The following is a 21,059-nucleotide window of genomic DNA, read 5'->3' as shown; positions in this document are numbered from 1 at the left end:
ACAACAGAAAGGAACAGGTGGTTCCACTGACTTTCTCACAGGGGACAGCCCTGACTCCTGCTCTGGCTTTCACACATCAGGTCAGCGGATACCAGGTAACCATAGATTTCCCCAGTCAAACCCAGCCAAGAGTCAGGGCTGACAGCAAAGCCCTTTGTAGACCCCATACTTTTTCAGGGTGGACTGTCCATCAGTCCCGAGGCTGAGGTGGCCAACTCAGAATGGTGCCGCAGGTCTGGAGCCCTGGAGCCCGGGTCTTGATGTCAGACCTGCCTGGGTTTGCATCCTGCCTCAGTGGCTGCCTTGCTCTGTGACCCTGGCAGAGGCTGGTTGCGCAGCTTCTTTGCATCTCAGTCACTTCCTTGGGAGAGCAAAAGGGATTGCCCATGTTTCCACATTGCACAGGGCTGGACGTAGGGCTCAGTACCCGTCATCACTTATTAAAATATAAATTATGTTGGCTGGGTGCAGTGGCTCACACCTGTAATCTCAGCACTTTGGGAGGCTGAGGTGGGTGGATCGCTTGAGGCCAGGAGTTTGAGATCAGCCTGCCCAACATGGCAAAACTCCATCTCTACTAAAAATACAAAAATTAGCCTGGTATGCTGGCTCATGCCTGCAATCCCAGCTACTCAGGAGGCTGAGGCAGGAGAATGGCTTGAACCCGGCAGACTGAGGTTGCAGTGAGCTGAGAATGCACAACTGCACTCCAGCCTGGATGACAGAGCAAGACTCCATGTAAAAAATACATAAATAAAACAAATAAAAATAAAATGTAAATTTTGTTAATAAAAGAGTTAATAACTGTAACAATGCTATTAGAACAAAGCAAGCGGATTGTAAATTCCAATGCAGTAATTTATATTCCTGACACCTGCTGTCTGACAGGTTTGTTCTCCTTGGATCCTTAAGGGCCTCAAAATCCTGGTGACAATAATAAAAATAAATCATGCAATAGGCTGGGTGGAGTGGCTCATGCTTATAACCCCAGCACTTTGGGAGGCCAAGGCAGGAGGATAGTGTGAAGCGAGGAGTTTGAGATCAGCCTGGGCAACATAGCAAGACCCCATTTCTACAAAAAGGAAAAAATTAGCCAAGTGTGGTGGCGAGTGCCTGTAGTCCTACCTACTTGGGAGGCTGTGGCAGGAGGATCACTTGAGCCCAGGAGTTTGAGGCTGCAGTGAGCCAAGATCATGCTACTGCACTCCAGCCTGAGCAACAGAGCGAGACTCTATCTCAAAATAAATAAATAAATAAATAAAATTATTACTGGCATTTCTAGGCCTTTAGGGGCCTGAGGAGATATGATTACTATGGAATTCCTTAAACTCAGAATACTGCACACTAAGTTACATTTATCTTTGATTAATAAAAGTGAGGAAGGCCAGGCATGGTGGCTCACACATGTATTCCCAACACTCTGGGAGGGTAACAGAGAAGAAATGCTTGAGGCCAGCAGTTGGAGACCACTCATCTCTATAAAAAACCAAAGGCGAGAGCAATTATCTCACGAATTTGGGATTAGTAACATCTTGTCCTGTGAATAATCTTAGCTACTGTCAGTGGGTTTTTTTCCCTTATTTCTCTCCATACGAATTAACAGTCTCATGGGTGTGCTGCAAACAATATTATTTCTTGACACAAAGAACATTATGAAGGTGCAGGCAGTGGCTCTAAGGAACTGGTGGGGTCAAACCTCTCTCAGGGTGACGGGCTGTCCTGATTGCCTGGGACAGAGGGGTTTCCTGGAAAATAGGAGTTTCAATGCTAAAACCAGGATAGTTCCAGAAAACTGGGACAGTTGGTCACCTTAACTCCTCCCTACTCTACTCAGGCCAGAAGCTCACTCCTAGGAGGCAATAACCCAAGCCCAGTGAGAGGTTAATAGCTGACTGGTATGGGTTTGAATTCTGACTCTGGCACTAACTTGTTCTGTGACTTTGGGTAGGTCACTTAACTTCTCTGAGTTTTAGTCTAAAAGCTGGGATATTTGGATAAGGTATGTAAGCACCCGGCCTGGAACCTGACACAAATAGGTCTCCAATAAAGAGTCACTTGAAGCCAGGCATAGTGGTATTCTCCTCCAGCTATTCAGGGGAGGCTGAGGCAGGAGGATCACTTGAGCCCAGGAGTTTGAGACCAGCCTGGACAACATAGTGAGATCCTGTCTCAAAAAAAAATTAAAAATAGTCACCTGACTGTGGCTTCTGCCATTCAGGCCTGGATGCCAGCTCCTAGCTGGAAGACTGAAAGTCCTGTGCCCCAGGACTTTCTCTCCCACTGGGGATGCTGAATGAGGCGAGTGGTTAGAGCTGGGTGTGTCCACATCCTAGTCAGTCACACCCAGCCTGCATTGGTTTCTTGGTGGCCATCTTCCCCTCTGGATATGAGCCCCAGGAGGGATTGACCAACTTGGTTTTTGTTGGTGGTGATTTTTGTTTGTTTGTTTGTTTTTGTAGAGACAGGATTTTGCCATGTAGCTGAGGCTGGTGTAACTCCTGGGCTCACTAGATCTGCACACCCCAACCTCCCAAAGTCCTGGCAGGCACTAATAACAAGTTGGCTAGCTTGTTGTTGACTGCTGTATGCTCAGAGCAGCTCAGGGCTGGGGGACACAACAGGGATTTGGTGGATACCATTTTTTTTATTATTATTATTAATTGAATGGAATCTCACAGTGGAGCGGGGAAGCCCAGGGCTTTTGTCGGGGCACAGTACAGGCAGGTGTGGAAGGTGGCCTGGGATGGGAGGGTAGAAGTGGGAGGGGCAGGTAGAGACAGGGTGAGGCAGGCTAGGAGCCTGGGATCAGTAGTGATGGAGGGGAAGGGTGAAGGAGGGGAGAGACAGGCACTGGAGATGGGAAGGGTTTAGAGTCCCTGGGAGGCGGTTTGAGTCCCTGGTCTAATATGTCCTGCAACGTGACCTCAGGCAAATCCCTTCTCCTGCCCGAATGTCCGTTCCCACATCTGTAAAATGGGACAGTAATTTTAACGACTTTAGTTATTGTGAGGATTAATGAAGTCTGTGCAAGAAGCCCTTAGCCTGGGCCCAGGGCCTGTTGCCAATGCCCTACTGAGTGGCTCCACCCCTGCCATCTCCCTGTCTTTTCCTCCCTCTCTCTTTCTCTATTCTGATCCGGCCACACCCTCTACCCGCCCAGCCCCCTACTCTAGTCCTACCACTTGCTGTGTGATCTTGGTGAAGTGATTGTCCCTCTCTGAGCACCCTTCATTGTCTCTAGCACGAGATAACAACAGTCCCCAGGTCGCTGGGTTTTGGTGAAGATGAGTTGAAATAATGCCCTTAGCCTAGTGCCGGGCGCACCGTCAGAGTGAGAAACTGTTGTACTCCTTAGGATGATCACACACACATGCACACATACACATGCACTTTTCCAGGTCTCGGTAGCTCATGGGAGTCCCTGAACCACATAGGACTATAGCACATAGCAAAAACACATCAAATCCCTGCCACCCATTGGTCTCTGCCTACAGACTCACCCAGGCACCACTGTGGTCTCTTGGGTTCCCCCCAGGCCAATCCCCACCCCAAGTCACCACCACTGAGGCTGATTAACAAAAACACAACATCAAATTCCTTTACTTCTGAGGTCTCCCCTTTAAGGGGAGGCAGAAATAGAACATTCTTTTTCGGGGAGGGAAAGGGGTTTAATAAAAACCGGTATAATTAGTTAAATACTGATATCGGTTAGGCCCTCTCTGTGTGCGTGGGCCCAGTCTTGGCTGGCTGCGTCCCCCCAGGAAGCACCCCTCTCACCCCGGGGTCCGAGGTGGCACCAGGAGGGGGCTGGGGGCGGCCAGCACCAGCGGCGTCCTGCTCAGCCCCTCCGTAGGGAGAGAACAGGCAGGCAAGCCGCTGGGCGGTGGGACGTCACCACCGCAGGAAATCGCGAATGAACTTCCAGAGCTTGGTGACCCACAGGTTGGCGCCGAGGTCCATCAGGTACTGGATCTCGGGCGTGAGCATGCGCCGGCAGAGCTGCGCGTGCCGCTGCCCGATGCTCTTCTTGAGGTTGTAGCCCAAGATGGACTTGGTGCCCAGCGGCTGCCAGGGCTGCATGGCCTCGTCCTGGATGGCGGCGGCGTCCACGGCGTGGCCCCCGTCGATGCAGATGGTCCGCATGCGCTCGTTGGCATGGCGCAGGGCTGCCACCTCGCGGGCCATGCGCTCCTGCCCGAAGGCCTCCACCTTGCGCCAGAAGCTGGCGTTGAAGTGGCGGTAGAGGTGGGCGTCCAACATGTTCCAGGCGGTGGCGCGCCCGTACATCTCCCCGGAGAGCCGCGGCACCAGCGAGTCGCGGCGGGCGTTGAGCTTGAAGTAGAGCACGTCCTCCAGCTCCCAGCACAGCAGGTCCTTCAGCAGCACCAGCGACTCGTCGAAGTACTCCTGAAGGAGCACCAGGTGGAAGCGGCGCTCCACCTCCAGGATGTGCTCCTGCACCTGCGGGCTGCCGGGGTCCAGGCCGTTGTCATAGCCCAGGTCGAAGAAGAGCAGGTTTCGGAGGTAGTGGGCATTGAAGCCGTTGGGGTCGTAGTAGCGATCCGGATCTTGCAGGAACTCGGCCAGCTTGTCGCCGCCTGAGAGCTTCCACGTGAGGGGCACCACCGGCCCGAAGTAGTGGAAGGAGGACTCGAACAGGCGGGCAGGGTCACGGAGCACCGTGATGAAGATGGCGTTGGGCGGCACCAGGCCACGCACCTCGTCGTAGTGGAAGCGCATGTGGTTGCAAATGATGTTGAAGCAGGCCCCGGGCCGGTAGTCCTGCACCAGGCTGCGGGCGAAGAAGGTCGGGTAGTCGAAGTCGTTGCGGCCGTTGGGAAAGGCGAACTTGAGCCGGTGCTTCTGGCCGAAGCGGAACAGGATGTTGAGCAGGGTGCTGCTGGCCGTCTTGTGCGTCTTCAAAAACACGATATTGCGCCGCGGCTGGCACTCTCCCGCCGAGCCGTTGGCGCGGTTCACTGCCTCTGGCTCAAGCACAGGCGGAGAGCAGGACGCTGCGGCCTCTGGGGTCCTGCTGGGGACAGAGAGGTGGGGAGAGCCTCAGGGGGGTGCTGGGACCCTCAGGACTCTGGTAACTAGAGAGGGAGATTGTTGGGGACAGTGGTGGCAAAGGGGCTGGGATAGCGGGACCTGTGGAGCCTGAGTCCAGGCTGGGTGGTCTGGCCTCTCTGGCCTCAGTTTCCTCTTCTGTGAAATGGGGACAATAACAGGCCCTATTCACAGTGTTGTGAGATGAGGCACACAGGCCTCATTCATGTCCACTGTGTTGCATGTACCATGAATCAGTAGCAGCTTGGGCCACATGAAATTGCCATTTTATAGGACAAAAATGGTCAGTTTTGCAGAAATTTGCAGTTTCCTCTGTTTCAACTTAGTATCACCAAGCACTGGTATTGCACCAGCTACAGGCTGTGCCGGGTCTGTGCAGAGCAGCCCATGAGGAAGTGGGAGAGCCTGGTTCTCAGGAGCTGGGCCTGGAGTCAGAGGGACCCATCTGAATCCATGGACAGGTCATCCCCTCAGGGCTCCATCGGCATCTCAGATGATGCCACTCTAAGCCCTGTACAGACAGTGTTACCTGATTCTCATGTCCTATGAGGAAGGCTCTGTTTTGTTGTTGTTGTTGTTGTTTTGAGACAGTCTACTCTGTTGCCCAGGTTGGAATGCAGTGGTGCCATCTTGGCTCACTGCAACTTCTGCCTTCCGGGTTCAAGCAATTCTCCTGCCTCAGCCTCCCAAGTAGCTGGGATTACAGACACACACCACCATGCCCAGCTAATTTTTGTATTTTTAGTAGAGATGGGGTTTCACCATGTTGGTCAGGCTGGTCTCGAACTCCTGACCTCAGGTGATCTGCCTGCCTGGGCCTCCCAAAGTGCTGGGTTTATAGGCGTGAGTCACCGCGCCCAGCCGAAAGGTTCTGTTTTTATCCCCACTTCACAGATGGGCACACCAAGGCTCAGGGTTACACGGCGAGCTCTGCCGTCAGTGGAATTTCTGTCTGGCACAGCATGGTGCAGGGTGCAGGGTGGCTGTCCAAGATCACTGGGGCAGGCCCTGTGGTAATTACGGGGCCCCATGGGTGGGTTGCCATCCCTCCCCCACCTATGCCCACCATCTGCCCAGCTGGGCCACTCACGTGGAGGCCAGGCCAGCATGCAGCGGGGGCACGGCATAGGAGTACACCAGCAGCAGGAAACTGGTGAACAGCGCGCCCAGCACCAGCCCCTTAGCCATGGACTCCCAGGGCTTCTTCTGCGGTGGCAGCATCTCAGACACCTGCGGGGGCAGCACAGAGTGGGGCAAGTGTCAGGAAACTGGCCCCAGGGAGACCCCAAGGCTGCCCAGGCCTGGCAGCTGAGACCTGCCTTTGCCTGCTCTGTGGCCCCCAGCAGGGTCCAGACAGGGACAGAGAGACACTGGAGAGATAGAGAGACAACCACCTTGAAAGAGAGAGCCCCAGGGTTGCAGACAGAGATGGTGGGTGAAGCAACTCAAAGAGAGGTTGGGGAATGGGGCAGGGAGGTTAAAATTTAAAAATTAAAATGAACCAGGTAGCAGAACCAGGGCCCCAAACTTTCCACTCCTTTTAATTTTAAGCTGGTTGATAAGAAATAAAAGAAAATAAACAGAAGAAAAAATAAGATAACTAATACCCGTTACCTTATTTTAGTTATTTTTTCTACTGTTTCTTTTCTTGTATTTTTTATAAAATACATATTTAAAACTTCTTCAATTTTACTCCAAATTCTCCTAGATCCTGAAGTTATCTTATTTTTTATACCTTTTAGGGCATGATAATGAAATTATTTCCTTTTTTTATACTTTAATTTTTTAAAAATAGAGAGACACTGTTTCGCCACGTTGCCCAGGCTGGTCTCGAACTCCTGGGCTCAAGCAATCCGCCCGCTTTGGCCTCCCAAATTACTGGGATGACAGACGTGAGCCATCGCGCCCAACCATGAAACACTTTTGTAGGGCAAAAGGAAAAAGGCTGGGCACAGTGGCTCACACCTGTCATCCCAGCACTTTGGGAGGATGAGGCAGGCGGAGTGCTTGAGCCAGGAGTTCAAGACCAGCCTGGGCATATGGTGAGACCCTATCTCTACAAAACAAAATTTTAAAAAATTCACCAGGCGTGGTGGCACATGCCTGTAGTCCTAGTTACTTGGAAGGCTGAGGCGGGAGGATTGCTTGAGCCTGAGTTCCAGTGAGCCATGACTGTGCCGCTGCACTCCAGCTCTGGATGACACAGTGAGACCCTGTCTCAAATAAATAAGTCAATAAATAAGAAGGAAAAGAAGAGCCTCTCCCCGTGCCCTGTGCCACACTCCCTGCCCCCCAGGCCTGGGCCAGGGCTATCTGCAGGGAAGGCCAAGGGCTCTCTGAGGTCTGACTCCTTCACCTTTCAGAAGGCACAGCCAGCCCTACGTGTCCCCTGTGCCACCCATCCCACAGTGGTACAGGTGAGGTACCCAGTAAGAGCCAGGGCTCTTCTCTCTTCACTGGCCCTTGTGCCCCTGGAGTCTATAGGGGAGGATGATGGAGAAACTGAAGCTCACAGCTGGGAAGAAGAAGGCTCAGGTCACACAGCTGGCCAGGCGTCTGCCCACACACCCACCCCCTTTCCAAAGCCAGCTGGTAGGATTGCCCAGTTAAATTCAAATTTCAGATAAACAATGAATACAATTTTTTTTTTTTTTTTTTTTTTTTTTTTTTTTTTTGAGACTATAGTCTCCGACTCTGCCCGACCAGGCTGGAGTGCAGTGGGCGGATCTCAGCTCCATGCCAGCCCCGCCTCCTGGGTTTACGCCATTCTCTGCCTCAGCCTCCAAGTAGCTGGACTACAGGCGCACCTTGCCACGTTCGCCCGGCTACGTTTCTTTGTATGTTTTGTTGAGACGGGTTTCACGGTTAGCCAGGATTGGTCTCAATCTCCATGACTCGTGATCCGCCGTCTCGGCCTCCAAAGTGCTGAGGATTCAGGCTTTGAGCCACCTCACCCGGCATGATCATTTTTTACGGTGTAGTATATTCCACCAAATATTGCATGGGACATAGTTCTACTAAAAATTATTCCAAGGCTGGGTGCGGTGGCTCATGCCTGTAATCCCAGCACTTTGGGAGGCCAAGGAGGGTGGATCACCTGAGGTCAGGAGTTTGAGATAAGCCTGACCAATATGGTGAAATTCTGTCTCTACTAAAAATGCAAAAATTAGCTGGGCATGGTGGCATGCGCCTACAGTCCCAGTTACTCAGGAGGCTGAGACAGAAGAATCGCTTGAACCCAGGAGGTAGAGGTTGCAGTGAGCTGAGATGGTGTCACTGCACTCCAGCCTGGGTGACAGAGTGAGACTCTGTCTCAAAAATAAAAAAAAAATTATTCAAACTTCAAGTTTAACTAGATGTCCTGGAGGTTTTGTTATTGTTATTTCCTTATTTTATTTTTTATTTTTATATGTTTATTTTATTTTTTTGAGACAGAGTCTCGCTCTGTCACCAGGCTGGAGTGCTGTGGTGTGATCTCGGCTCACTGCAACCTCCCACTCCCTGGCTCAAGTGATTCTCCTGCCTCAGCCTCCCAAGTAGCTGGGGTTACAGGCATATGCCACCACACCCAGCTAATTTTTGTATTTTCCGTAGTGATGGAGTTTCACCATGTTGGCCAGGATCGTCTTGATCTCCTGACCTCGTGATCTGTTCACCTCGACCTCCCAAAGTGCTGGAGTTACAGGCATAAGCCACTGCGCCTGGCCTATTTTCATATATATATATATTTAACATTTTTTATATTATTATTTTTGAGATGCCCAGGCTGGTATTGAACTCCTGGACTCAAGCGATCCTCCCACCTCAGCCTCCCAAAGTGCTGGGATTACAGACAAGAGCCACTGTGCCCAGCCTGTTGTTATTTGTTTGTTTTGGGGGATGATCTAAGCGTGGCAACCCTATCAGCAGGGGACTGAGACGTGGACTGTGACAGGGGTAGTTCAGGCCGAGGAACTGGAGTCCAGGAGAGAGCTGCAGCTTGGAGGGTCTTCCCACCTTACCTTAGCTGCAAAACCAGGTGCCCAAGCTTTCTACTCTTGTCCCGAACTTTCCACTCCTGTCCTGGCTCACACTGCACTGCGCCCTGGGCTCCTGAGGCCAGGAAAAGTCACATGTGCTAATAACTATATGCATGGCTTTATCACCACAGTCCCTGGAGGCAGAAGCCAGTCAGCCACCCTGGGGGAGGGTCGCACACACTATGCCCTGGAAAAGTTATGCTGAGGTGGGAGGATTGCTTGAGCCTGGGGGGCAGAGGTTGGCAGAGGTTACCGCGAGCCAAGGTCACGCCACTTCACTTCAGCCTGGGTGACCAGAGTGAGGCCCCATCTCAAAAAAAGGCAATAATTGTCAACACCTTAACAAATGTGTTAGTTAATTTGTTACTCAACACATTTAAGTAACAAATCAGAAAGCTTGCAAAGCGGAATAAACCCGCCAGCTATGGAGGGGCCCCAGGCCTGTGTTTCAATCCAGCCCTGTGATTTCAGACACGCCAGGAACCCTCATGGAGTCTCAGTTTCTCATCTGTAAAATGGGAAAGCTGGAGGCGCCCCTAGCTGTTCTCTGGAGAAATTTTCTAAGCAAAGCAACCAGCACACAGTCATCACTTAAGAGTGTTAGCTGTACCCCTTCTGAGGCCCGGGGGAGGACTGTCTTCAACCCCAAAAGGAGTGGGGGCTGGGCCGCCCACAAAGCACAAACCTGCCTCAGCCTCAAGCACCCCTGTCAGCCTCCAACTTCTCAGCGACCCAGCAGAAAACAGGGCAGAATCGTGGGCCAGATCATAGTCCAAAACTCTGGGCCTCAGTTTCTCTGACTTTAAGATGAGGAGGGATTAGGATTACCGTGGCTTGCCCTCTGGAAATCCCAAGGACTCACTCCGGCAGCCCCACTCACCAAGATACCTTCCGGAATCAGGGAGGCTGCACTACGGGAGGCGTTGAGGTCCAGGCCCAGCAGCAGGGGGCAGACCAGCCTCCCTGCCCCGCCAATCAGGCTCTACCTGGCCCCGCCCAGGACAGTTCCTCCACCCCCCCCACACCCTTATTGGTTCATTCATTCACTCGCTCATTTCATTTCATTCTCCCATTTGCTCTTTTGTTTGTTTGTTTTTGAGACGGAATCTCCCTATGTTGCCCAGGCTGGAGTGCAGTGGTACAATCTCAGCTCACTACAACCTCCGCCTCCTGGGTTCAAGTGATTCTCCTGCCTCAGCCTCTCGAATAGCTGGGATTACAGCTGCACGCCACCACACTCAAGTAATTTTTGCATTTTAGTAGAGACAGGGTTTCACCATGTTGGCCAGGCTGGTCTCAAACTCCAGACTTCAAGCGATCCACCCGCCTCGGCTTTCCAAAGTGTTGGGATTACAGGTGTGAGCCGCTGAGCCCAGCCCCCATTTGCTATTTCTCAAAGCTTGCCAGTTTCCTGCCACACGTGCTGGGTGCTGCCTGGCGCTGAACCTTGGGCCATCCCTCCTAGTTTTACTTTTGAGCCCGTGTTAGGAGCCAGGCCCAGGGCAGGGGCCTGCCTCTCCAGAGCATCTAACTGACCCTACTCAGCAACCACTTAGTGGATACCACTCCACCCCCCCACACACTGCTGTCACCCCCATTTGGTAGATGGGAAAGGTGAGGTTCCAGGAGGTGACATAACTTGCCCAGGGTCACTCAGCAAAGGCGGGGCAGGGCCAGAATTAGAGCCCGGTCTATGGAGCTCCAGTGTTCCACTTCCTGCTTTCTCCATGGCAGTCCCTGCCTGGTGTGTCCTAAGCCCTGTCCCAAGCCCAGGGGAAGGAAGGAGGGAAAGTTGCATCACAGAAAGTGGGGGATGTGGGGGTGGACAGGAAGCTCTGTCCAGGGAGCACAGCAGGGTCTGCTCTCTGTGGGCTGAGCCTGCAGCCAGGATAAGGGGAGGGGAAGCAGAGGGGACCTTGGTGTCTGGTCCCTCCTGTGCCAGCCACCTGAGGGGTCCAAGTCTGGTTGTGCCCTTCCTGCCTGGCCACTGTTAACTTAGGTGTGAAACTATGTACCTCACCCTCCCCGAGCCTCAGTCTCCTCATGTGTGCATGGACACACAACAGCAAGATCAAAGCACACAGATCCCTCTGTAATCACAGGCAGAGCCCCTGAACAGACTGAGGTCAGGAGAGGAGCTAGCTGGCAGCCAGGAGCCTGGCTTGAGGGAGAACAGTCACCAGGCTATGAGATTATTTTTTTAAAAAGACAGGATCTTGCTCTATCACCCAGGCTGAACTGAAGTGGCGTGATCATAGCTCACTGCAGCCTTGAACTCCTGGGCTCAGTGGATCCTCTTGCTTCGGCCTCCTGAGTAGCTAAGACTACAGGCATGCACCACCATGCCTGGCTACTTTAAAAACTTTTTTTTTTTTTTAGAGATGGGGTCTCACTGTATTGCCCAGGCTGGTCTCGAACACCTGGTCTCAAGTGAATTTCCCGCCTCGGCCTCTCAAGTGCATACCACCCACGCCCAGGTCACCACCATGCCTCGCTAAGTTTTTAATTTTTTGTAGAGATGGGGGCTCTCACTATGTTGCAGACTGATCTTGAGTTCCTGGCCTCAAGTGATCCCCCCACCTCCACCTCCCAAAGTGCTGGGCATAAGCCACCATGCCTTGCTCTCAGGCTATGAGACTGAGATAATGCACGTACCCAGGAGGTGATCAACACATATTCATTATTATCATCACCATTGACTGTGACCCAGCCTTGGTTCACTGGCGTGCCAGAGGAGAGGTCCCTTCCGTGCCCCGCTACAGGCAAGCCTACTGGTGACTCATCCCTGAGCTCCCCGAGCCTGGCACCTGGTGAATGTGTGATGAATGACCTCCCATGACTCTCAGGGCAGAATGTGGGCAGGGCTATAGAGCCTGTGCAGATAATGTGGATGAGGACATGGTCCAGGCAGACAACACCTCACTGAGACACAGGAGAGATCCTGTGTAGGAGACCTACAGACGAGAGTAATACATGTGAGGCACATGCATGTAAAAGCCCCCATGGGCCGGGCGCAGTAGTTCATGTCTGTAATCCCAGTACTTAGGGAGGCCGAAACAGGCCGATCATGACGTAAGGAATTCAAGATCAGCCTGGCCAACATGCTGAAACGCCGTCTCTACTAAAGATACAAAAAATTAGCCGGATGTGGTGGTGCGCACCTGTAATCCCAGCTACTTGGGATGCTGAGGCAGGAGAATTGCTTGAACCCAGGAGGCAGAGGTTGCAATGAGCTGAGATTGAGCCATTGCACTCCAGCCTGGGCGACAGAGCAAGACTCTGTCTCAAAAATAAATAAATAAATAAATAATAAAATAAAAATCCAAAATCTGAAATCTGAAATGTGTTTACAAAACTTTGTGAATGCCTACATGACACCACAAGTGGAAAATTCCATACTGGACCTCACATGACAGGTCTCAGTCAAAACCCAGGTGCACAACACACAGTTTATTTAGTGTCCTCAAGGGAAAAATAAAACTACCTTGAGGCTACGTGTATAAGAAACATACATGAAGGTGGGGCGTGGTGGCTCATGCCTGTAATTCCAACCCTTTGAAAGACAGAGGCAGGAGGATCGCTTGAGCTCAAGAGTTTGAGGCCAGCCTGACCAACATGGCAAGACCCCATCTCTACAAAAAATACAAAAATTAGCCAGGCATGGTGGTGCATGCCTGTCGTCCCAGTTACTGGGGAGGCTGAGACAGAAAGATCACCTGAACCTGGGAGGTTGGGGCTGCAGTGAGTCATGATTGTGCCACTGAACTCCAGCCTGGGCCACAGAGCAAGACCCTGTCTCAAAAACATTAAAATTAGGCCGGGCACGGTGGCTCACGCCTGTAATCCCAGCACTTTGGGAGGCTGAGGTGAGTGGATCACGAGGTCAGGAGATTGAGACCATCCTGGCTAACACAGTGAAACCCATCTTTACTAAAAATACACAAAAAAAGTTAGCCGGGCATGGTGGCGGGCGCCTGTAGTCCCAGCTACTAGGGAGGCTGAGGCAGGAGCATGAACCCGGGAGGCGGAGCTTGCAGTGAGTCAAAATCGCACCACTGCACTCCAGCCTGGGCAACAGAGCGAGACTCCATCTCAAAAAAAAAATAAAAAAATAAAATAAATAAAATAAAAAAAGTTTAAACAATAAAATCAACCAGAAAGAAAGAAACATCAATTCTTTCTAAACAAAAATGTATAGACTTGGGTTCCATCTCCAAGATATCTCATTATATATACGCATATATTCCAAAATCTGAAAAATCTGAAATCCGAAACACTTCTGATCCCAAGCATTTCAGATAAGGGATATTCAACCTGTACCAGCTGACCCTCTATCACAGGGTGCTGTGCAGATCCTCGGCATTCCACAAGGAAAGCACCCAGCCCGGGGCTGGTGCAGAGCAGACAATCACTGAGCGGGGCCTGCCATCATTGTCATCATCATCATCGATACGTTCCCAGGGTCCCAGCCACAGCCCCACCAAAGTGTGTGCCCACTGACCCACAATGGAGGCTTGCAGGAAGCTGAGGGTCCCAAGTCCAGGGATGATCTCAATGCAGCCAGAGCCTCCTAGCCTCAAGGCCAGAAGACAAAGAGGCAGGGAGGCTGAACCTCAGAGAGGGCAAGGACACCTTCAGGGTTACACAGCACAGCAGCAGCAGAGACGGGACTAGAACCTGGGTCTCCCACCTCCTCCACCCATAGTAGTGACAACCACAGGTACTCAGGATGGACAGTCTCCCCATCACCAGCCCACCCCATCTATTCCTGCCCTTCTAGATTATGCCCGTCGCATTGACCTGCATCAGTGCAGAGAACTGGCAGCAGGCCAGGCCCGGCCATCCTCCTGTTTAGCTGAACTGACACCCTCCAGGGAATGAAGGAGAAACAGGACTTATTCCCCCACATCATGCACACAGGGAAACCCATCCTGGGATGGTAAACCTTCTGGCTTAGAGCGTCACCACCAGGCAGGTATCCGGGTATCCTACTTTCCCTGTGACCCCTGTGGCAGAGAATAAGAGACACACTCACCTCGGGCTGTGGCTGGCTGCCCCTTTCCACTCACTGCCTGAGCCACGTCCAACTCCCAGGCTGTCTCTGCGGTCACTGGGAGACAGGAATGCTCCAATGACACCCAGCAGCAAGCTGGCTGGCTCCCTCCCATCCAGTGGTGTGAATATTCATGAGTTTGCTTCCTGGGGATAGCAGGTGGCACACCCTGGTACCCTGCAGGTGTTGCCCTGGCCCTCTGCCCCCACTGGACAGCGCTGGCCGGTCCTCACCTCTCTCTGGACCCCAACAAGCAAGCAGCTCTTTCATCCAAGGGCACAGAAAGATTCTAGGTATCCTTGGGCCAAGGACACAGCAACCGCAGAAGCCTGCAGAGAGCCCAGAACAGGCTCTAAGGCTGAATGAGGGACAGGGAGATGCAGGTGGGCTGGGGTGCAAGAGGGCTAATTGCTCCACCTGCTGCATTTCATTTAAGTCTCACAGCTGATGCATCAAGCACCTCTATTATTCTACCCTCCTGGTAAAGAAACCAAAGCTCAGAGAGGTAACGTCACCTGCCCAAGGTCACCCAGCTATCAGAGCAGACAAAGCCAGAGTACATATGCAGACTTGCCACAATCAAGGGCTTAAAGATGCTGAGACACAACCAGAGACCAAGGTTTATCCAAAATCTGTGGGAACCCAGAATGAACAACTAACTCAGCCTGGAAGGCTTCCAGGAGGCAGAGCATCTGACCGGGGCTCAGAAGATGAGTCTGGCAAGATTTCACTTCCTGAGCTCTAAATCTTACATCAAAGAGTGTATCCTGCCTCTACACCTGGGTGAGGAATGGTGATACAGAGACACTCGACCAGCTCTGCAGGATTTGGGCTGACTGGAGATGCAGATCCTCCCCAAGGCCTTGGCAGGAAGAGGCAGTTCTAGGTGCCCTGGCCCTAAGCCCCAGGAATCCTAGGACTCAGTTCAGGCACTTGAATCTTAGGTTCAGGTCAGTTGTCTCAGCTTTGTCCATGGACAGAGGTCTCCTTGTGCCCAGAAATGCCTCCTCCATCCTCCCTTCAGCACTGCTGCCTAGAACCCCATCACAGACCAGGCAGGTGGCACCATTTAGGGACCCAGGTGCCACCATCAATTAATAATGATCATTATTGTGATGGTCATTCATCCCACACTAAGCACTTTCATAGGTTAAGCAGCTGCCAGCCTCTCCTAGGGAACAACAGGCATCCTCACTTGCTCTGAGTCCCCCTTTCCCTCAAAGCCTCACCAGTCTGGGAGCAGCCCCCAGGCACCCACGAAATACCAGAGCTTAAACTGCCACAAGGGAGGTCCAGAGTCGCCTTCTCTCTAGGTGCTGGAATCAGGTTTGGGACATGGTACGGAGTTGTTTTATCCAGGCTAATATCCCGTTGACCTTCTGCCTTTTGAGCTGAGCTAGCTTGAAGACAGCTTTCCAAGGGAGAGTCAGGGTGGAGCTGGCATCAAACCGCAGGGGCTGTAGTTTATTAGCGTGGACTCTGAACCCAACAGGGTCCACTTCTGGGCTTGGGACCTGTCATGCATCATGCAGCGTCATAATCCTCTCTGGGGAGCTCCTGTTACCATCTCCATTGTATAGAGGGGTGAGAACCTCAGCTAGGTGAGAGTGAAGTGCAGGCTCTTGAACAAGAGGTGAGATTGTGGGTGAGGAGGTGAGCAACTAGCCAAGGGAAGCAAAGATTTCCAGAGTAGGGAGCCCTGATGGTAGACCTGTGCTTCCAGCCCTGCCAGAGAAGTCTCTTCCCAGAGTATTGATGACAACATCTTTTTTTTTTTTTTTTTCTTGAGACAGAGTCTTGCTCTGTCACCCAGGTTGGAGTGCAGTGGCGTGATCTCAGCTCACTGCAAGCTCCGCCTCCCAGGTTCACGCCATTCTCCTGCCTCAGCCTCCCGAGTAGCTGGTACTACAGGCACCTGCCACCTCGCCCGGCTAATTTTTTGTATTTTTAGTAGACACAGGGTTTCACTGTGTTAGTCAGGATGGTCTTGATCTCCTGGCCTCGTGATCCACCCACCTCAGCCTCCCAAAGTGCTGGGATTACAGGCGTGAGCCACCGCGCACAGCCAGTGACAACATCTTTGGCTGGTTCTCCACCCCCACCCCCAGGAAATTTTTTTTTTNCCCAGGTTGGAGTGCAGTGGCGTGATCTCAGCTCACTGCAAGCTCCGCCTCCCAGGTTCACGCCATTCTCCTGCCTCAGCCTCCCGAGTAGCTGGTACTACAGGCACCTGCCACCTCGCCCGGCTAATTTTTTGTATTTTTAGTAGACACAGGGTTTCACTGTGTTAGTCAGGATGGTCTTGATCTCCTGACCTCGTGATCCACCCACCTCAGCCTCCCAAAGTGCTGGGATTACAGGCGTGAGCCACCGCGCACAGCCAGTGACAACATCTTTGGCTGGTTCTCCACCCCCACCCCCAGGAAATTTTTTTTTTTTTGGAGATAGAGTCTCACTCTGTTGCCCAGGCTGGAGTGCAGTGGCAAGATCTTGGCTCACTGCAACCTCTGCCCCCTGGGTTCAAGCAATTCTCCTGCCTCAGCCACCCAAGTAGCTGGGATTACAGGCATGTACCACGGTGCCCAGCAAAAACTTTTCCAATGATGAAAGCAGCATACTGAAAAAAAATTCAAACAATACAGAAGAGTATAAAGAAGATGATTAAAAGAAGCCCAACCCCAGAGGTCATCACCATCACAGGATTTCTGGTCATATATTTATATAGACGATGGAACGGAAACTGTTTTTGTTTTTTTTGACACAAGGTCTTGTTCTGTCACCCAGGCTGGAGTGCAGTGGCATGATCATGACTCACTGCAGCCTCAAACTCCTGGCCTCAAGAGACCCTTCCACCTTAGCCTCCCAGGCAGCTGGGACTACAGGTATGCACCACCACACCTGGCTAATTTTTGTATTTTGATTTTTTGCAGAGATGGGGTCTTGCTATGTTGTCCAGGCTGGTCTTGAACTCCTGGGCTCAAGTGAGCCTCCCACCTCAGCCTCCCCAGGTGCTGGGATTATAGGTGTAAGCCATGGAGCCCAGATGCACGTGCTTCTTTGGGGGACATATTTTGTTAACTTGCTTTTTTCCCCACCTATCAATAAATTGTGGACATCTTGCTGCCATGATAGTTTTTTCTTTTCTTTTCTTTTCTTTTTGAGACAGAGTTTCACTTTTGTCACCCATGCTGAAGTGCAATGGGGCGATCTTGGCCCACTGCAACCTCCGCCCCCTGGGTTCAAGCAATTCTCCTGCCTCAGCCTTCCAAGTAGCTGGGATTATAGACACCCGCCACCACACTTGGCTAATTCTGTATTTTTAGTAGAGATAGGGTTTCACCACCTTGGGCAGGCTGATCTCAAACTCCTGACCTCAAGTGATCCACCTGCCTTGGCCTCCCAAAGTGCTGGGATTACAGGCGTGAGCCAGCGCGCCCGGCCCATAATAGTTTTAAATTGATCCATCCCACAGGTGTTTACTGGGCACTTGCATTCCAGCACTAGAGTTCAGGATAACCCCGTGCAGAGAGCTTGGGGCTCACAGTCCTAACTGGGGAGACAGAGGAGCTCACAGCTGCGAGGCGAGGGCAGTGATGGACAACACATTGTTTGGGGCTTGCAGAAACACGGAGAAAACACCTGATCCAGCCTTGGGGAGGGGACAGCGGCACTGGGAAGGCTTCTTGGGGTAGGGGCCTCTGGTGGCAGAAGCTGTTGTGTGGTCTCCAATTTCCAAAGACAGTTCCCTTTTCTCCACAGCCACATGGCTAGACTACATTTCCCATGCGCCCTTGCAGTTCAGTGTCATCACGTAACTGGGTCCTGGCCAGTGAGATGTGAACAGAATGCCAGCTGATGAGGTTAAGTGGGTGGACCTTTTCTGTGGTCTCCTTTCCCATTTACTGGATGAATGGGGCGGTCTCCAAGGATCTGCGCGTGGGTGGAGTTGGAAGGAGCCTAGGCCTTTGCATCTCTACCCACCAGACACTGACTGGATTTCAAGAAAACAAGAACTGCATTAAGCCTTTTAGGAGTTCAGGTTTGTCTGTTACAGCAGCTAGCATTAACTAACATGCTTGTTACCCTAGAATGAGCCACACAGAGAGAAAAGCACATGCAAAGGCCCAGGGCAATTGAGAAACGAACATTCCACCTGGCTGGAGTGTCTGGTGTGTGTACGTGTAAGAGGCTGGTTGGGCAGGGGAGAGACTACAGAGACAGCCAGAAAGTAGGGCAGGGTTAACAGGGACATGCAGGGGCCAGGTACGGTGGCTCACGCCTGTAATCCCACCACTTTGGGAGGCCGAGGCAGGCAGATCACCTGAGGTAAGGAGTCCGAGACCAGCCTGGCCAACGTGGTGAAACCCTGTCTGTACCAAAAATTAGATGGGTGTGATGGCGGGCACCTAATCCCAGTTACTCAGGAGGCTATAATCCCAGTTACTCGGGAGGCTGAGGCAGGAGAATCGCTTGAACCTGGGAGGCAGAGGTTGCAGTGAGCAGAGATCATGCCGCTGCACTCTAGCCTGGGCGACAGAGTGAGACTCCATCTCAAAAAAATAAATAAATAAAAAAGAAGGACATGCAGGGCTGCAGGGCTTTCAGGAAGCATGCTACTGAGTCTTGCCTGGATCCTGTGGGCTGTAGGGAGAGACCCATGGGAGGGTCTTCAGCAGAGGAGTGAGCAGATGGGATTCCTATTGGGCTACTGGGTAAGAAATGAACTGTAGGGATGGGGAAGGAGAGGGAGGAGCAGGCTGAACTCCACAGTAGTTGTTACAGCTGTGCAGGTGTGACATGGAACAAGGAGAAGGCTGGGGAAGTACCAGAGCTGTCTGTAGACCATGCAAAGGCAGCATTCTGTTGGCGGCAGGGTGTGGAGGAGGGGAGGGAAGAGTTGCTGTTGGGTGACTGCTGGCTGGAGGTGGAACTAGTCCCTGTGTCGGGGAGGCTGAGAGGGCCAGGTTGAATGCTGGGTTGAAGCATGTGGTGTCAGGTTCTGTTTAGAACACACTGAGTCGGGCCGGGCGCGGTGGCTCAAGCCTGTAATCCCAGCACTTTGGGAGGCCAAGACGGGCGGATCACGAGGTCAGGAGATCGCGACCATCCTGGCTAACACGGTGAAACTCCGTCTCTACTAAAAAAAATACAAAAAACTAGCCGGGCGAGGTGGCGGGCGCCTGTAGTCCCAGCTACTTGGGAGGCTGAGGCAGGAGAATGGCGTAAACCCGGGAGGCGGAGCTTGCAGTGAGCTGAGATCCGGCCACTGCACTCCAGCCTGGGTGGCAGAGCGAGACTCCGTCTCAGAAAAAAAAAAAAAAAAGAACACACTGAGTCTGAGGGATGCTTGGCATGATCATAGAATGTCTAAAGATCTGTAGGAGCAGGGCCGGGCGCGGTAGCTCAAGCTTGTAATCCCAGCACTTTGGGAGGCCGAGACGGGCGGATCACGAGGTCAGGAGATGGAGACCATCCTGGCTAACATGGTGAAACCCCGTCTCTACTAAAAAAATACAAAAAACTAGCCAGGCGAGGTGGCGGGCGCCTGTAGCCCCAGCTACTCAGGAGGCTGAGGCAGGAGAATGGTGTGAACCCGGGAGGCGGAGCTTGCAGTGAGCTTGCAGTGAGCTGAGATCCGGCCACTGCACTCCAGCCGGGGCTACAGAGCGAGACTCCATCTCAAAAAAAAAAAAAAAAAAGATCTGTAGGAGCAAAGAGTGGGGTCTTGGGGAGGGGAAGAGGTAGGTGGGGAGCTGGGCACAGAAGTGGGAATTGAGGCCATAGGAGTAACTAGAGTCACCAAGGGAAGGGTGAGGAAGGACAGGGAGCCTGTACTTATGGAGCAGGGTGAAGAAGAGCTCCCTAAGGAGATAAAAGAAGGCAGCTAGGGCTGTGTCAGAGTCTGCAGCACTGCTATTCCCCATAAACCATTCCTCAGCTGGGCATGGTGGCATGTGCCATCCAGCATTTTGGGGAGGCCAAGACAGGCAGATTGCTTGAGCCCAGGAGCTTGAGACCAGCCTGGGCAACATAGTGAGACCCTGTCTGTGTAAAAAATTTAAAATTAGCCCACTGTGGTGGTGCACACCTGTAGCCCCAGCTACTCAGGAGGCTGAGGCAAGAGGACCCCTCGAACCCAGGAGTTCGAGGTTACAGTGAGGTATGAACGTACCACTGCACTCCAAGCCTGGGCAACAGAGCGAGACCCCATCTTAAAAAAACAAACCCCAAGAAACAAAAGCCATTCACCAACTGAGGCACATCCGTGCTGTTTGCTCATATGCACATACAGGAACAGGGCTCTGGCCGAGAAGATTGTGGGGTGAGGGTATCCCAGGGCTGCTTTCTGTAGCTGGAGGGGAATCCCATGGGGATATGGAAGGAGCTTCTAAGAGTGGAGCAAAACAGCTCTCATTATGGTGTTCGTAGTGCAGATTTGACAGCAGCTATTACAGTTCTGAGTGTGCCTGTTCTCAGACCCAGCAATCCACCTGCAGGAATATGGTTCAAAGATAATCTAACAGTCAATCTGAGATGGGCATATAACAGTGGCCACTGCAGTATAATTTCCTCCAGTGCTCACAGAGCCTTTACCCCATTTAGAAGATGAGGAAACTGAGGCTCGGGGAGGTTAAAAAAGAGTTGCCGGCTGGGTGCGGTGGCTAACGCCTGTAATCCCAGCACTTTGGGAGGCCAAGGCAGGTGGATCACCTGAGGTCGGGAGTTTGAGACTAGCTTGACAAACATGGAGAAACCCCATCTCTACTAAAATACAAAATTAGCTCGGCGTGGTGGCGCATGCCTTTAATCCCAGGCTGAGGCAGGAGAATCGTTTGAACCCAGGAGGCAGAGGTTGCAGTGAGCCAATATCATGCCATTGCACTCCAGCCTGGGCAACAAGAGCGAAACTCCGTCTC

General features: G+C 52.2%; 1 protein-coding gene across 11 annotated transcripts in view; it reads right to left on the bottom strand.

Moving 5' to 3' along the window:
- Window positions 1–3,572: 3,572 nt before the first annotated feature.
- GAL3ST1 (galactose-3-O-sulfotransferase 1) overlaps window positions 3,573–21,059 on the bottom strand; it is a 25,406-nt gene continuing 7,919 nt past the window's right edge. For 2 of the 11 annotated variants that reach the window (XM_017869036.1, XM_017869026.1), the window contains exons 2-3: window positions 6,161–6,300; window positions 3,573–5,032 (exon numbers count right to left, since the gene is read on the bottom strand). In XM_017869036.1, coding sequence (XP_017724525.1) covers window positions 3,892–5,032; window positions 6,161–6,291 — 1,272 coding nt within the window. In that variant the 5' untranslated portion in view covers window positions 6,292–6,300 and the 3' untranslated portion in view covers window positions 3,573–3,891. Of the gene's footprint in view, window positions 5,036–6,160; window positions 6,301–9,774; window positions 10,073–14,124; window positions 14,289–15,407; window positions 15,649–21,059 lie in introns of those variants that run through there. The other 9 variants (XM_017869030.1, XM_017869025.1, XM_017869028.1 and 6 more) reach the window with 8 other exon arrangements.

The sequence above is a fragment of the Rhinopithecus bieti genome, unplaced genomic scaffold (assembly GCF_001698545.2).
Source record: "Rhinopithecus bieti isolate Rb0 unplaced genomic scaffold, ASM169854v2 scaffold_4666, whole genome shotgun sequence".
NCBI lineage: Eukaryota > Metazoa > Chordata > Mammalia > Primates > Cercopithecidae > Rhinopithecus > Rhinopithecus bieti.
The sequence above is the reverse complement of the archived record's forward strand: the minus strand, read 5'-3'. Positions and strand labels throughout refer to the sequence as shown.